At 31.8% G+C, this 18,616-nt stretch overlaps 1 protein-coding gene across 12 annotated transcripts in view; it reads right to left on the bottom strand.

Annotated features, from left to right (window-relative positions):
* Nucleotides 1–18,616, bottom strand: part of ITGB3BP (integrin subunit beta 3 binding protein) — a 51,785-nt gene that overhangs the window by 27,770 nt on the left and 5,399 nt on the right. For 6 of the 12 annotated variants that reach the window (XM_023536241.1, XM_023536237.1, XM_023536240.1 and 3 more), the window contains exons 2-4: nt 15,879–15,921; nt 12,154–12,278; nt 5,149–5,284 (exon numbers count right to left, since the gene is read on the bottom strand). In XM_023536241.1, the coding sequence (XP_023392009.1) occupies nt 5,149–5,284; nt 12,154–12,237 (220 nt within the window). In that variant the 5' untranslated portion in view covers nt 12,238–12,278; nt 15,879–15,921. The remainder of the gene's footprint in view (nt 1–5,148; nt 5,285–12,153; nt 12,279–15,878; nt 15,922–18,616) is intronic. The other 6 variants (XM_011369566.2, XM_011369560.2, XM_011369565.2 and 3 more) reach the window with 3 other exon arrangements.

The following is an 18,616-nucleotide window of genomic DNA, read 5'->3' on the forward strand; positions in this document are numbered from 1 at the left end:
ATTCTTAACTAACAAAGATAATTTTCAACAGATCATAACATGTAGAGAAGTACAATCGATGAGGATGATAATAGCTAACACTTATGACAGTAATTTTAGTGCCAGGCATGGTTTTAAATGTGACATATATTAATTAATTAATCTGCACAACTCTGAAGTAGTGACTCTTATTCCCACTTTCCAGATGAGGAAATAGAGGAACAGAATGGTTTACTTAATTTATCCCAGGCCCTAAAGCTAGTAAGTGGTAGAGTCAGGATCTAAACCCAACCATCTGACTGCAAAGACTGTGCTCTTAACCAGAATGCTATGCTTATTTATTAATAGATTAATCTGAATTTCAAACAAGTTTAGGCTGGTATCATGCTGCTTCTAGATACTTATACTTTACAGCTGGCACACATCTCAGGCATCATTAGGTCCCAAACCAAAAGTCATAAGCTAAGCAAGAGTTGAGAATGAAGAATCTCTTTAGAGGTTCAATTAGAGGTTCAATTTAGAGGTTCTTTAGAGGATAAATTCATGAAAAATAACAATGTTAACAGTACTTTTTTTAAAATTCAAAATACCTTTACTGAGTCTTATGGAAGAAAATATAATAGTCTTAGGTATTATCTATATCATTGAGTAGAAAAGTATCAATGAGAAAATTGGAACTGCTTTTTCCTTACTAAAACATTAATATTTGAGAAGCAACAACAGAATTATAAGTTTTAAATTCTTTCACTCAGATTAGATTGTGGACATTAAGAAGTATTTGGCTCACATATTTCAAATTGCACATCGTATATTCAAACAGTAGTTTATCAGCTCTTTTAAAATATATATAGTCTGTTCCTTCTCCCATTTAAAAAAATCAGTCTTGCCAGAGGCCTACCATTTGATTACTCTTTTTAAAGAACCCACTTTTGATTTTGTTGCTTTTCTTTAACATCGTCTCGTTTTCTATTCAATAATTTGTTTATATCATTTACTATTCTTGTCTGCTTTTTCAGATTCATTTTATTGTTCTTTTTCTTTCTTTTTCAGTTGAATGCTTGTCTCAGTTTCAATTACTCTTCCATTTTGAATATGTGCATTTTAAGTATAAATTTTCCACTAGAAATTGTTTTGATATAATGCAGTATTTAGGTATAAATTTTTCCTCTAAGTGCAGACATATTTCCATTATCATTCAATTCCTAGTATTTTGTAGTTTCCATTATGATTTTTCTGATCAGTGAATTATTTAGAAGTTTTTTGGTTCCTAAACTCATGAGGATTGCTTTTTATTATTGATTCTTAATTGCACAAAATTTTGGTTAGGGAATGTGATCTGTGTGATAGCAGATTTTAGTATGATGGAATTATGGGCTTTATTGTATGCTGAATATTACCTTTGTTTGACAACAGCTCATTAGATCAAATTTGCTAGTTGTGTTCAACTACATCCTTCCTTTTTATCCATTCCATTGATTTATGAAAGAGGTAGTTTAAAATTTCCTACCATGGTTAGGGATTTGTGAATTTCTCCTTATAATTCTACACTATTTCATCATGTTTTGTTTGAGTTTTTGTTTTACATGCACGGAGGCTGAAGATACTTTTTCTGGTATTAAGTCTTTCCTTCTCTAATTATGTAAAGATTCCCATTATCGTTAATAAAGCCTTTTTGCCCTAAAGTCTGTTTTGGTCTACGTTAACATTAATATTCTTATGTCAACTATTAGTTTCATTTAAAAGCTAATAATTACTTTGTTTTCTTTTTCTGTCCTTTTACATTTACTTGTCCTATGGCTTAAAGTCGAAATAATAATATTAATAAAAATAACTAAAATATGTATTGAACCTTACTATATGTCAGACACTATTCTAAGTCCTTTTTGTATATTATTTCATTTAGTTCTCACAACGATTCTGAAGTAGATATTATTAATTTCCCATTTTACAAGTAAAAACACAATTAAAAAGTCAATTTACAGATATTCTATCTGCTCCCTGAAAATTACAAGGACCTTAAAATACTAACTCTTTTCTGATCCATTTATCTTCCATGCTATTATTATGGTCTATTATTAATTTTTACCCCACACTCCCACCCCAAATTGTTCTTTTTGCTTTTGGTCAGCAAACTTATAATCATATTTTTGTCACTAAATGTATAATTAGATTTACCAATTTGTTTGCTAATTTACTTTTTCATCATTGCTCCTTACATTCCATCCTTTACTTGAGGCTCCATTTGCTTCTTATAGAAGTACATTCTTTAGTAGTCCTTTCAAGGGAGGATCTGTGAATGGTAAATTCTTAGATTTGGTCTGAAAATATCTTTATTTCATCTTTACTTCCTGAATAAAAAATTTCAGCTGTGACTTTTAGATGGTATTATTTTTCTATTTCCTGCTGTAGATTATTGATAATAAAGAGAAATCTATCACTTTGTCATTCCCTTGTAGGTAATATGTTTTTTCCTCTGGCTGCCTTTAAAATTTTCTCTTGGTGTCTGATGTTGTAGAGTTTAGCACGATATGGTTAGGTATGGATCTGTTTTAATTCATCCTGCTCAGACCAGCCATTTTATTCTAATCTGGAAATTCCTCTTTCCTTAATTATGAAAAACCGATAGTCCTTATATCTTAGAAAACTGCCTCTGCCCCATTCTATTTTCTCCTTGTGGAACTCCTATTTGACATACATTGGAGCTTCTTATTCTATCCATCACTTCTCTTCACTGTTTTACTATATTCTCCATCTTTTATTTTTCTGTGCTGTTACACTGCTAAAGTCTGGGTGATTTCTACATATCGACTGTTTAATTTATAAGTATACACTCTGACTACATGAATTTGTTGTTTATCCTTCAATATGATTAAAAAATAAGTCTGATGCATTCTTGGGAGCAAAGAAAGGAAAAAAATTACCATCCTTTCTGTTCTCTGAAAAGCATTAACAGTTTGGAAAAATTTGCTAAGGGGTAGAAGAGGGCAACGATATAATAATATATACACACAAATATATATAAATATAATAAATATAAATGGTGATAAATAAATATGTGTGTGTTCCTCTGTGTGTGTGTGTGTGTGTGTGTGTGTGTGTGTGTGTGTGTGTGTGTATTAAATGTATGAGCTGGAACCAGTCACCCTATTTTTGGCCCATGCAGAGTCTAAGTAGAGGGAAGACTAAGAACTAGATATTTCTTCCTTTTATAACTACAAATGGATTTAAATTTAATATTGTCATCTCTTCATACAGTACATGGTTCAGCTATATATATAAAGTTCATATAAATACCTGGAGGAAGAATATTCCAGACTGAGAGAACTGCAAGTGTAATGACCTTGTGGAGGGAAGGGGTTCAGCATGATTGACAAATAGCAAGAAAATAAAAGTGGCTAACATAGTGTAAACATGGGAAGGGTAGTAAAAAAGAGGCAGATGATATGCTTTAATATTAGATGATGTAAGGCCTTAAAAGTCATGATAACGTTCTGAATTAAATCCTAAGTGTGATGGGAAGTGAGTAGTACCTAAAATGTTCTTGAAAATGTTAGATAAAAATGCTTACTTAAAATGTACCTCATGTTTTGTACAATATTTAAAAAGTGAGGATAGTTAACAGAAGTTATGACTTCATTTGGAACTTAAATTATTTCATAAGTCAGGCTTTCTTATTTCTAAAACATGTATAAGATGACAATATCACATAAGAATTCTTCTTATGGAATTCTTCTTCTTTGAAATATATATCTGTATGTAAAATATATATATATATATACACACACACACACATATATATGAGTATATAAAATACACATGTATAATTTAATGAATAATTACAGTGAACCAGTGTACCATAATATAGGTTAAGAAATAGAATATTACCAGCTCCCCAGGAACCTTGCTATATGACTTTTTAAAAAAGAGCTAACTTAGTATTATAATCTGTGATAATTATCCACTTAAATGTTGACTGGAATCATGTGACCAATCTTTTTATGGGCAAAAGGAATGTTCCCTTAAGTCCATATTTAATTTCAATGTGGAAACTGAGTACATATCTACTTAAAATCTATTCACATTTTAGTATAGAAATGTGCCATCTCTAAGGCACTAATTTTGAATTTTTAATAAAAGATATATCAAGTGTATAAAAAACAATGACAGAACTTGAAGAAAATGTATACATCTTCATACATTTTTGTGAAAGCAATCTAATAGTGATAACTTGAAGATAAAAAACATTTGATTAGAGTAAAATAAGTCATTCAAAAGTTTGAGATCTCATTATGGGTTTCATTACAATAAATTAAGTAAAATGAGAAGACTTCTTTGTTTCTGTGTAGCTTCAAGTATATGCTTAGCACTCAAATGTGAAACAATAAAATATGAATTAGGCTAATCACAGCATATCTAAAATATAGTTTATTAAATTGAGTCTACTTAAAATTTTACATTACAGAAACTTAACATGTCACTGATTCATAAACTTTTCCAACATTAAAAAATTAAATCTATGAAATCCAGATTTCTATATCTTTTAAATAAATAGTTCAGTAATAAACAACCAGAGAACAAGAAATACGTATGATCAAATTTAAACTAACAATGTTTTAAAATAATTTCATTTTAAAATTAGGTTAATCTCTTTTGGAAAGTTCTACAAACCTTGTGCAAATGCATTTAAAATAGTAAAGGAAAAAAGGGAATGAAATATAATAAATAAAAGTAGTCATATAAAGATACACAAAGTGTGGATAAAACTAAATGCACAACATGTATAAAATAACATTTAGAAGTATCAATCTTAAACTGTAGTGCAGTTGTACCTGAATTATGTGCCCTTTAATTTATGTATATGATGGATAGCTTGTTACGAGGCGTATCTGTAACCATTATAATTGATAGTAGCTGAAGGCAGTCAGGCCATAATTTCTATTTAATGGATAGGACAGTGAGAGAACAAAGTCTGTAGGAGCATTTTAAAATAAGTCCCTAAAAAGTTTACATTTACGTCCAAAGTAATACCTATAATCTAGCCATTTCTCTGAAGTCTTTAAGAAGAAAAAAATCAGCTGCAGCAGGATCCATATATTAGTAAATTACAATTTTGATTTAACCAAGAACTAGAAAAATATTACAGTAAATGAAAAAGAAGGCTCGACTAACCATTTGATGGTCCATTTTTGTACTCTTGTACTTTAGAGCTTGTGGGAGATGCAAATGGGCTCATTCGACAGGTTCCAGTTGTTGGAGAATAATTTGTAATACTTCTCTTCCTTGTAATTTCTGAAGGATCAAATGACTGGAAATAAATATTAATTTGGGACAAAATTACTTGTTTAGTTAAATATCTTTGAAAATGCCTTTGAAAACTCACAAAATTCAACCAATACTCTTTTCCTTTTCCTCTCTTTCAGATTTTAAATCTACTCAATTATCACCTTCAAAGTGAACATTATTTTTTTAAAGTTATATACATATTTCAGGTCACCACACTAATTAGGGCATCTCAATTTGATATTTAGGACATTTTAACATTAAAGGGTTACTACCTTATGAGATGGTATTTCCTAAAAACTTAGAGATGGCTGACTCTCCCAATTACATCCTGACTTTTGCTGTTGGCTGAACCTGAATTATGGGGCTAGGCCAGAGAAACTCTCAAAAAATGTCTCTTATTAAAACCCACGAGAAAATCTTAGGAAGTATTAGTATTGTCCTAAACCTTCCAAAGTTGCTCTGTCAGTGTCTTGTCTTACTGATAACCAAAATAATGTTCAAACAATTGAGTATGGAATTTAAAATCTTTAAGAGTTTGGCCTATCCTACAGAAATCCTCTCTGCAACTTCCTCCTCTGTGTTCCCATAGACCTTGTGCATACCTCCTATTGGAGTTGCCAATTTTTTTTACATTTTTCTCTGTCTCATTAGAACTTAAGTTCCTGAAAACAAATATTTCTTCATCTTTGTACCATAGAACTCAAAAATGTGATAAATGACCAAAACAATAATTCATAAAGATCTATGCACCCCAATATTCATGGCAGCACAATTTACAATAGCCAACATATGGAAGCAACCTAAATGCCCATCAACAGATGATTGAATAAAAAAATTATGGTTCATATCCCCTAAATCCACCATATGGACTATTACTCAGCCATTAAAAAAAAAAATTAAATCCTACCATTTACAATGACATGGATGGACCTAGAGGTTCCTATGCTGAGTGAAATAAGTCAGACAGAGAAAGATAAATACCATATGATTTCACTTATATGCAGAATCTAAGGAACAAAGAGAACAAACTAATCAAAAACAGACTCACAAATATAGTGGACGATTTGGTGATGGACAGAGGGGAGAGGGGTCAGGGGGCTGGGAGAATGGAGTGAAGTACAAATTAGTAGCTGATGGATGGTCACGGGGATGGGGAGCACGGCATAGGGAATGCAGTTAGCATTAATATGAGGGCTAGGTGGAGGGCCAGGGGAGGGAGGGAGCAAATGCGGGGATTGTTTTATGAACTATATAGATGTCTAACCAAGGTACTGTATACTTGAAACTAATTTAAATAAATACATTTATTTTAAAAAATGTGATAAATAAATGACTTAAAAGGAACAGTCCAATAAACTTGGCCAAGTCACTCTAAACAGAATATATTCATTTGTCCATGAGTGCATTCATCCAATATTAAATGACACCTGTAATCCCAGTCACTAGGCTATATGCATCTGGGCCTCAGCTCTCTCTTTCTCTTAGTTCTCCAGAATCTAGTCTTTCTTTGGTTTAGGTCCTCATTCATAATCCACTTCTTCCAAACACCCAATTATCATACTATTAATTCTTTGCTCTTCTGAACTCCCTTTAAACTTTTTTTCTATAATGCTTATGAATCTCCCAGGATTTGCTAACTAATGTGTACAAATAGAACAAATTGTTCGGGACTCATTGAGAGCAGAGAAGAGGTCTTAAGGGAAGATGTGTGCTAAAAAAATTAAGAGGAGATGGAAAATCAAAGTGGGCTGCAGTGATCTCACAGAATGATTCTTGTGAGGGGGAGAAGTGAGGCTTAGGTACGTGAAAGTAAAAGGCATGAAAAACCTGAAATCTAGACATCATATGGTGGATTTAGGGGATAAACGAAAGGTCTGAAGATTCAGGATATGTTGACAATATTGTAGAACTGAATTTTAGCTTGGTAGCTGTCTTGCAATAGTTATGTAATTCTCCATTGTCAACTATTCTTTATTTTTAAGACACCATGGCAGAAATAGTGGCTGTGTCAAATTTTTCAATAATTTTGGTAAATCTATGGCATCAATTTTTTTTTATAGTTAAGACTTTTTAAAAATGATAAATACTTCTTTGTATTAAAGGAACAAAAAGCATTCCATTCTTTATGGACCCACAGTAGCCCCAAATATAACCAATATCTTTAAAAAAAAATCAAACTATAATATCAAGTTACAACTCTAAAGCAATCTTTTTTGTAGGGTGAATGAGTTTTAAGTCTCTTTATCAGGTGGTTATTATTACCTCTCCATCTTGAGTTTTCACCTGTTTATATGTATTCAGTCATAAACTATGACATTTAACCAATCCAACCCTACTTTTCCAAGAATTTATTGCCCAAAACTATTTCACTGTGTATGTACAAGAAATGAAAGTCACTACCCTAATGCACATTTATGTCAATCTGTTTTCCTATTCTCACCAAAAAATTATTTTTTCCAATTGCCAAATATCTAAACATTGTAACTGTAGATCATACATTTCTCCTTGAAAACAATTTTCTAGCTTTCATAAAATAAGTCTCTGTGTGCGTGTGTCTGTGTGTGCGTGTGTGTACATTTTTCTCTTCCCTCACCTTAAAAATAGTTAGGCTTCTCTTTTGCTTTCTTGTTTTTGGTCATCTGTGTTGGTTAAAAGAAAAATGTTTGTCTACAATTACTATACCTAGAGGGAAAAAGAAAATCTACCTTTTCCTACTAACCCACTAAATGACCTTCAGTAAATACCATTTTTATATAACTGCCTACTGATATACACAAAGCATAATCTTACATCTCTAAGTTTTCTCCTCTCAAAGTTTTATCAAGATCCTCTAACTTTTAAACTTTGAAGATGCTTGAAAGTGACCCTAGATTTCATCTAAGAATTTCCATTCTACCATCCGCAAAACATTGAAGGTCTTGAGCACTGATGAGTCTCCCACAACAGAAGAGTTTAGAGGACTTGGATTTAAGAGAAGACTGAACTATTAGCTGAGAAGCCTGACATTCTTTTCACTCAGCAATGAAAAGTGCTACCTACCAGATACTTTAGAAAAAGAAGAAGAAAAAGTGAAAAAAGATCTGAGTAGAGAAGGCAAAGAATTCAGGATGTAAACAAAATGTAAGAAAATAGATATCAGATAAGTCACAACTACTTTAATAATTTACAACTGCTTATAATATTTACTGACTCCTTAGAGATATTTAATACCATCGCTAAAAAAAAATTCTATAATTAGTCCAAATGCCATTATACTTTTTGTAACAAGGTCAAACTTTGCACATTCATGACATAAGGTTAGGGCATTGATTTTTCTACCTAAAAAAAAAAGAAAGAAAGAAATGAATGCTCTCTCCATAATTTCAAATATATATGATGTTCTCCTTCAATATCTTTCACAAATTGTAGCTTGCTTCATCACCTTGTTTAAAGCATATTCTACCAAAAAGATGCCTGAAATTTATTTTTACCTATTATAAACAGTCTAAAAAGTACTAAGGGTTCTTTCAGTAACAAATATGGGATATAAAGGATCTGTTATTATTATGAACTACCAGCCTATGCTATCACTGAAATATTTAAAATACAGGTACTATAGTACTGTACTGTATTTGGACAACCAGAAACAAAAGAAAAGTTAGGGCAGCAAAAGGGAGATAATTCTTTATAAATTTATACTGGCTAATTAGGTTATTGGAACATCTCACCTAAGATATTATTATGCATTACTGGTACTAATTATGGAATTTACATGAGAAGACTAAATATTAGCTGTCTCAGAAACTTTTCACAACTTGGGCCTAGAGTTCCTAGAAGAGTCCTAGATATCTACTAACTTCTGATCAGTTGCCACAATTATCATCCTTAATAGTTCTAGTAATCTTGGAGTTTTGCTGTTATTTTTAATGGTAATTATGGAGAATAAAAGTATTTTGCACTTACTTCAGTGATGTTATAGGGAGAGCAGGGAAAGAATACAGCCAATATATTAGATCTGTGGTGACAGAAATGTTCAATTTCTTAACTATGTATTTAATATACAGGGGAATGCATCTATTAAAATTCACTGAATTGTACACTAACAATCTGTGAATTTCACAATAAATTTTACTCTGATAAAAAAATTTTAACAAGTAATTTTTTTAATTGGCTAAAAAGTTGATACACTAGTGTTTTTATTTGAGCTTATTATTGTTCCATAATTTTAAGATATTAAAGTATTAATCTGAATATTAAAGATATTACTATTTCATTATTCTCTCACACTAATCTTTAAGAAGTTTTTAATATTTTCAGGGCTGTTTCCTATCATGCCTTCATATGTCCTCATATTTTTCAGAATATAAAGTGAATTCAATCTCAAATATATTTTTGTCTATTTATGACTTACATACAATAAAATGCACATATCTTAAGTGTTCAACTTGATGCATTCTGACAATTGTATTCACTGATGCAACTACCACCCGAGGTATAGAACATTTCAATCAACCTAGAAGGTTCTCTTGTAGTCCCACTCAAATTCCAGTCCAGAGAAAATCACTTTCTAATTTCTATAACCACAGATAGTTTTGCCTATTCTTGAACTTTATAGAAATTAAGTACATAACTTTTGTGTTTGGCTTCTTTTGTTCTACATGTTTCTGAGATCCTCTGCGTTGTTGTGTGTGGTGGTAATGTTTTGTTTTGTTTTTTTAACTGTTGAGTAGTATTCCTCTGCATAAATATAGCAGAATTTGTTTTCCTTCTCTCCTACTGAAGGACATTTAGGGTATTTCCAGTTTGAAAATTATTCACTTATTATAAATTAAGTTCATTTATTATGATTTACTTATTACAAATTAAATTGCTAAGAACATTCTTATACATGTATTTTCGTGGATATAATATTTTATTTCTTTGGGAAACCTTGGAACAAAATTGCTAGGTTATAGGATAGATATCTATAAATATCTATATAGATACAGATATTTATTTTCTGTATATAAAATAAAAGCTAAACAGTTCTCTAAAGTGTTTATATCATTTTAAATTCCCATCAATAAATCAGAGTCTCAGCAGCTCCACAACCTCACCAATCTTTAGTGTTGTTTTAGTTATTCTAGTGTTTTCTTTTTTTTCAAAAAAAACACAAAAAACAAAAACCATCTGTTTTGTCATTATTTAGCTATTCTAGTGGGTGGGAATGGTATCCCTTTGTGGTTTTAAGTTGTTATTTCCAATGATTAATGATGTTGAATACTTTTCATGTGATATTTATCCATTTAAATATTTTTTTGTGAAGTGTTTGTTCAAGTTTTTATACACTTTTCTTGCACTGTCTTTTTTATTGTTTATTTATATAGTCTAGATGCAAGTCTTTTATCAGATACATGCATGAAAAATATTTTATTCTTAATCCATGGCTTGCCCAATTGTTTTCTTAATGTTCTCTTTTGATAAACAGGAATTTCTAATTTTGATAAAATCTAATGTATCAACTATTTTTCCTCTGGTTAGTATTTTTGTGTTGTATGAAATTTTGCCTACTCTAAGGTCTGCAAGATATGTTTCTTTCCAGAAGCTTTATGTGTTTGGCTTTTACCTTATAGCTATGATATTACAAGAAATGGAAAATCAGAATACATTAGTAGCAAAGAAAGAGACTGCATTAATAGTAAAAAAAATTTTTAATAAAGAAAAGTCAGGACCAGAGGCTTCACTGGTGAGTTCTACCAATGTTTAAAGAAGTGTCAACAATCTTTCTAAAACTCTCTTAAAAAATAGGTAACACTTCTTAATTCATTACAGAAGGCCAACATTACTCTGATACCAGAACTAGATAAATAAATCACAAAAAAAGAAAACTACAGACCAATATCCATGATGGATATATATGCAAAAATCTTCAACACACTGGCAAACCAAAACCAGAGGCAAATAAAAAGGATTATACATTATGACCAAGCAAGACTAATCTTGTGAATGCAAGGTTGGTTCAACATAGAAAAACCAATCAATGTAATACATCATATTAACAGAATAAAGGAAAAAACCCATACAGTCATCTCAGTAGATGCAGAAAAAGCATTTGACGAAAATCCAACATCCTTTCATGATAAAAATACTCAACAAACTAGGAATGGAAAGGAACATTCGCAACCCGATAAAAGACATCTTGGAAAAATCCACAGCTAACATCATATTTAATAGTAAAAGAATGGATGCTTTTCCTCCAAGATCAGGAACAAGACGACATTTGTTCTTGCCACTTCTACTCAACAGTGTTCTTGAGGTTCTAGTCAGGGCAATAAGTAAGAGAAAAAAATAAAATGCATCTGATTGGAAACAAAACTACCTATATTTGCAAGTGACATTATCCAATGTTTAGAATGTCCTAAATAATCTATGAAAAAAATTAGAGCTGATACACAAATTTGGCAAAATTGCAGAACATATGATCAATATACAAAAATCAGCTGTATTTCAATACACTGGCAATGACCAATCTAAAATGAAATTATATAAACATTCACATTAGCATCAAAAAGAATACTTAGTAATAAATTTAACTCAAAGAGCATAAGACTTGTATACTCAAAGCTACAAAACTGTTGAAAAACATGAAAGAAAATAAATAGAAATATATTCTGTTTTCACAGTTTGGAGGAATTACTAATGTTAAAACAGCAAATTCCCCAAACTAATCTGCAGATTTAGTATAATACCTATGAAAATTCCAAATGCCTGTTTTTCAGAAATTGACAAAGTAATCCTAAAATTCATATGGAATTGCAAAGGACACAGAATAGCAAAAGCAATCTTGGAAAAAAAAGACAAAGTTGGAGGACTCACACTTCCTGATTTCAAATTTACAGTAATTAAAACATTTTGTTTACTTAGGAAACTTACAGTAATCAGATATAATGTGGTAGTGGCATAAGGGCAGGCACATAGATGAATGGAATTGATCTGAGAGTCCAGAAATAAGTCCATACATTTCTAGTTGATTGTTAACAAGGGTGCCAATGTCTGTTCTTTTCAAAAAAGAAATTACAAGAAAAAGAGTGAGATTTTAAAAGATTTAAAAAGCCTTAAGATATATAAGAACCATTACAATCTGTAAACCTTGTTTGGATCCTATAATAAGCCAACAATCAAAAGCTATTTTGTAAGAACCATGTAAAGAGGAATATAAACTGGGTGAAAAATATTATTAAGAAATTACTGTTAATTTTGTAAGGTATGATGACATTGCAGTTAGGAAAGAAGTCATTACCTATTAGAAATGCATACTAAAGAATATTCTGATGAAATGACATGTCTGGGACTTGTAAAATATTTCATGAAAAAATATATAGACTCAAACACATATATACACATGTACAGACAGTCATGTGCTAGTTAATGACAGGGATGTGTTCTGAGAAATGTGTCGTTAGGCGATTTTTGCCTTTGTGCAAACATCAGTGTACTTACATAAAACTAGATGGTATATCCTACTACATACCTAGGCAATATGGTATAGCCTATCGGTCCCAGGCTATAAGCCTGTACAGCATGTTACTGTACAAAACAAGAATGAAAGTAAATCACGTGCAAGAAAAAAATGATGCAATCAAGAGATGAGGTAAACATGAAATGTATGAGGCCGCTGCTGGCATAACACGGTATACTCTTATAGCAAACTTTTTTTATAATAAGTAGAAGAGTATACTCTAAAATAAAATACCAATAAAAGTTTAGCGAATACATATACCAGTAACATAGTCGTTTAATGTACTGTACATAATTGTATGTGCTATTCTTTTATAAGACTGGCAGCATAGCAGGTTTGTTTACACCACCATCATGACGAACAAGTGAGTAATGTATTGCACTGTGATGGTATGACGGCTACATCACTAGGTAATAGGAATATTTCAGCTCCATTATAACTTAAAGGAATCACCATTGTATATGAGGTCCATTGTTGACAGAAATGTCATTATGTGGTGCATGACTGTATATCCATATACAAATGTGTATACATAAATAAATGAAACAAAATTAGCAAAATGTTAATAATTGTTGAAGCCGGATCATAGCAATATGAGGGTTCATTATATTATTTTCTCTATTTTTCTCTATTTTTCTATACGTTTGAAAATTTCCATTGTAAAAAGGAAGGAAGAAGGAAGGGTAGGAGAGGGAGGCAGAGAAGAAAGGAAGATTTGGGCCAGATCAGTAAGTCAACTTGCAGAATGTGAGCTATAAAATCTCCTAATGGCAGGAGCCTTGTCTCTAAGAGATAAAACAAGCTTAGGCCATGGGAATAATCAGCAAACCTCCCCCCAAAAACTGAACTGCTATTCCTTCTAGTAGCATGCCTACTGAGTTTGCCTGAGTAGGAAGTATGCTCCTTCCCTTCCCATCTGTAGCATTTGCTGCTTCTATTCCTTCTCTGAGGTGGCCTGAGAGATTGGGTCAAGCAGGCTAGATCTATGACCAGGCAGTCAGTTGTCCTGATAAATTCATCTGAGCTGCTATCGGTGGCAGTCTGTAATAAATAACTCAACTATGCTTCTAAAAATTCATCGAGAAACAGTGGTTGGAGAGCAATAATTTGAGCAGCCCAAATACTTTAGGTGATGATAAACTGAAACCTTCATCACTCCCCACTACCCCCCAACAATTTGGAAGGTTCAGGAAGAAGTGGAACTTGCGGTGTACAATCTATGTATAAAAGGAAGGTCACAGGATTATCCATCTCTCTGCTTCCCCCATTAGGAGAATCATAAAGAAAATGACTTTTTCAGACTTGCCCCAACATCATAGAGCATTAATCTCCAAGATCTGTAGCTGTTTTGGGAACCCTGAGATATGGGAGTTCCCAACATCTCTGAGAGAGGAAATAGCAGTAGATTAGGATGAACAAGCTTCACTTCAACTAATTGGCACATGTGTCATCTCCTTTCCTTGAACACCAAAATCTTTCTTCAACTTCATGTTGGTAAGGCAAAATGACCACAGAGTTCCTACGAGTTCCTCTGTAGCTTCATAGTAATTACATATTCAGAATTATAGCTTTGAATGTCTAATTTTCCTTTGCATGGGCTAAGGCAGCCTCAATGGGATAACTGGCACGTGAGTAGATCTTGGGAACCTGGCTGCTTCAGGGCTAAGTCACTGGGGTGGATGGAAGCATACATGTAGCTGAGGAGAGAAGCTTAGACTTAGCACCAGGGCAAAAGCTGTCAGATTGAAGATGTGAATATAGAGCTGCAAACAAATGATGAGGCAGAGGACAAAAGCTGAAAATACCAGAAATAGATTTGTAAATAGGAGATGGTGAAGGCCCAGGCTAGGCGGCCAAGAACTGGTGTTTAGCAGGTGGTGGCCATGTGGTACCAAGCTAAGTCAATTGGTTTAAAGGTACAGAATTGGGCCAAACATAACAATGTATTTTTCTAATACAGGATATTAGCTGTGGCACTGGCTAGTTTGATACAGCCTAATCTGAGGGAAAAAAAATGGATAGAGAGCCTGCCATGACGACAATTGTACTTCACGAAGAGGATGAATTTCAAAATGGCCATTCTTTTCCATTCAAATAATGTTACCATTTCCCAAAGAACAGTTTGGGGACAGGAAAGAACAGTATTTCATTTCAAGCTGGACTACTCATCTACCAAAATACCATTCTGACCAAAGAAACAGATGCAGAATTGCAGTCACAGCTGCATTCTGTACAGAGCAAGTTGGATAATGGTACTCTAAATTGCTAATTACACCGCTAATGATTTTTTTAGTAGCACTGCAGTATTTTGCCACCTTTGTTTAAATTTTTTTAAAAAGCACCTAGGAAGTTTTTAAAATGGTAAACTATTAAATACCAGTGAGTCTTCCAAAAAAGAATTTCGTATAAAACCATTTCTTGAAATGGCATTCTCACATGGGATTTTGTAACAGCCTATTTATTGACTAGCTATTTGTTTTTATTTACTTTCTCATCAATTTATCTGCACTTAAGATTACTGAGGCCATAAGTATTTCAGTATTAGTGTTTGTATCTAAATTCATATTGGTATGAAAAGGTAATAAACTAACATATGTCATGAAATGCTGGCACTGGGAATGTGCTATGACTACATTTACAAAAAGTAATAGCAACAGTACAATTTTATTTTTATTGTGACAACCATGGTGAAATTTATTACAGTGTTAGTATTTTATTGTTTAATCATGCCAGCATAGCTGAAGGAGGTAATTACATTTTTGATATAAAAATGCTGTGAATGTTTTTATTTCAATTTAGCAGATTATAGAATGAAATTAAAGCACTGCCATTGTTCTATATTGTTTCTTACGCATTTAAGTGGTAGAATATTTGTTTCTACAAATAGTGAATTAATTTCTACTAAATTATTTCATTAAGGTTTCTAAATAACTTGCCTCTTAAATGAAAACCTCAAGCTAGCCAGGAACTTCATACATAATATATGCAAAAATACATTAGATGCAGAAAATGGTATACCAATTACAATTATGTCATAATGGTTTTGATAGTTTTTATAGTTAGTAAAAAAAAAAAAAGGTAAATTAGCTGTTAAAAAATTAAGAACACAATTTCATAATTACATACCAGTAATACTTACATTTGCTCCTAACAGACCATCCAACTTCAGTGATCTTTTAACACTGAAAACAAAGTGTTTAAAGAAAATTTAGATTTAATGTTTTAACTAGCCAAATATTTAAGAGTAATATATATTTGAAGACTCTAAGTTACTTTCACCAAGTAGAATATGATATGAAGAAAGCAATTTTCACCATGATGAAACTCTTTTTTTTTAAATAGCATATTTCAAGATGGAATCATAATTAAATATTTAAATGGTTATTTTTATGCATATGTGGTTTTATATATGTACTATCATACAATTCAATAATTAATCATATTATAAAATAATCTTAGTAAAAAATTACTGTTTTAAGATACCGCTAATAATAAATTATACATAAGAACAATTTACATACTTTCAATGGAAATGTTGAAAGTATATTATTTGCACAAATACACTAGGTATTAAAATAAAGGTATGAGCAAGGTGAAAAAAGTTTTGCACATTATTCTAGCTTTAAACATGATTCAGTGCTACCAGACTATGACTTAACTGAGGAACAGATGCTCTATGTCTTTATAAGTCCCCAATCCATATGAAACTATTTTTTGTCTCCTTCACTAAACTGATTCAGGAACATGCCAGGCTCTCTCTGTGCAAAATCTGTTCTGCTAAACTGGATGCCCAGCTGTTGGTGACAATGCTTAGAAAGGGAAGCTGAATATTTATAATACTTTATTTCATAGAGCTGTCTTCTAAAGAGCAGCCATCAACATTTTATTGAATGCAGACTAAATGCTCAAAGGAGAAAAAGGTCGATATAAATTAAAACTAGTTTTCCCAGTGACAAATACAGCATTAAAAGTACTTTCTTGATTCCTGTAAAATAGAAATTATTATTTAAAATATTAGAGAATTGAAGCATTAGGAGAAATAGATTGTATTATAAAGGTTGCAGTATAGAAAAGAAACAAAATAGCTTATACAACCTAGAAATGACTATTCATAAATGACTTTCAAACAAGTGACAGGAGCGAGAAAAAATAGATGGGCAATTTACAAAAATTACTGAGCAGTAAACATTAAATACAAAAATTTTATCTAAAAAGGGTTCACTTAATTTTGCTATTATATCTGCATTAGCCTATCACATTATTTCTTAAGATAAATTAAAATGGTTTAAAGAATTATATCTTTTAGAAGTCTACTTGAAATCAATTTAATGTGAATTCTCAATGAAGTAACGAGAGAGATATAAACAAATAAAAAGGACAGATAATCCAAAAAAAGTATTTATATTTAGCTTCGGAATATATATAACCCTATTCAGGTGTGTGAGATGTTCTGGCAGTTTATAAAACTTCAAAAGTAAATATCAAAAACTAAAAGTATGCAGTATGGCATTTTTTTATCTTTTGTTTTCAAATGCTGTTAAGATGCAATACCATCTTTTAGAAGGAAACAAGCCTCATCCTGTTAACTGTTCAAAATGTTCAAAACATTTCTGCTTTATTATTGATGGCTAATTCCCTACAGAAAGAAACTAAATGTTTGGATTTAAAAGTTTCCAGTTTAGGTCCTAGGTTGATCTAAGCAGTCCAAGGAAATATGTAAAAGTAAACAAGAAAGTGAGCAGAGTTAGACTGTTTACTCCCAGTTGAACAATTTAGTGAGAATCTAAAAACATGATTTATTATGGGAAATGTGGTTTTCATATAATTAAGGCATCTAATAACCAAAAGCTGATAGTATTTACAAGACTCACAAGAAATTTAATAAGCAAGAGTAGGAGAAACATAAATCATTTCATTCAGCCAATAGGGACCAGGTGATGTGAGTTGTCTACTGTCACATAGCTTGAGTGAGAGAAACTCAGATCTCAGATCCTATGCATAATAAATCTTTGTTGAACTGAGGGGGAGAAGCTAAAGAAGAGGTAATGAAGAATGAATCTACTTTTTGGCATAACTACTTTAGAGGAATTTATGACCATCTATTCTTACTATTCTATTAGAATGGATCCTATCGTCAAGATATCTATTACTAAATTAAGTACTTAGTATATACTTTTACCATCCCCCCTTTTTTACCTGCTCTTTCACCCAGCTACAACTGTAGCTACAACTGTAATACAATTATGTCAAACAGATTAGGATGATGTTAACAGGAACAGAGAAGAAGAGATGGATGAAACATATACTATAAAGAACAGGCAAAACTCGATTAGACATATGGGACATTTTCCTAAGTATTTACTCACTTGCCATCAGTATTAGTTAGCAATTATAAGTGATATATCTCTGTAAAGTTATAAGCAGCTTGTATGGTTACTACCTTGGTTTAAAAAAAATTGGGTATTCAAAAATAGGCAAAGAACTCAAATAGAAATTTCTCCAAAGATACACAAATGGCCAATAAACACATAAAAAGATGCTCGACATCACTAATATTAAAAGTAGCACTAATATTAAGGAAATACAAATCAGAATCTTAATGAGATACAACTTTACTACTTTGGCAACTATCAAGAAAATAGAAAATAAGTGTTGGCCAGGATGTGGAGAAACTGGAACCCTTGTGCACTGCTGGTGGGATTGGAAAATGGGACAGCTGCTGTGTGAAACTTTAGTGGTTCCTCAAAAATTAAACATAGAATTATCACACAATCCAGCAATTCCACTTCTGGGTATATATCCAAATGAAATCAGGGACCTGAACAGATATTTGTACACCCATGTTCATAGCTGTAGTATTCGCAATAGCCAAAAAGT

Source organism: Pteropus vampyrus, unplaced genomic scaffold (genome assembly GCF_000151845.1).
Source record: "Pteropus vampyrus isolate Shadow unplaced genomic scaffold, Pvam_2.0 Scaffold151, whole genome shotgun sequence".
NCBI lineage: Eukaryota > Metazoa > Chordata > Mammalia > Chiroptera > Pteropodidae > Pteropus > Pteropus vampyrus.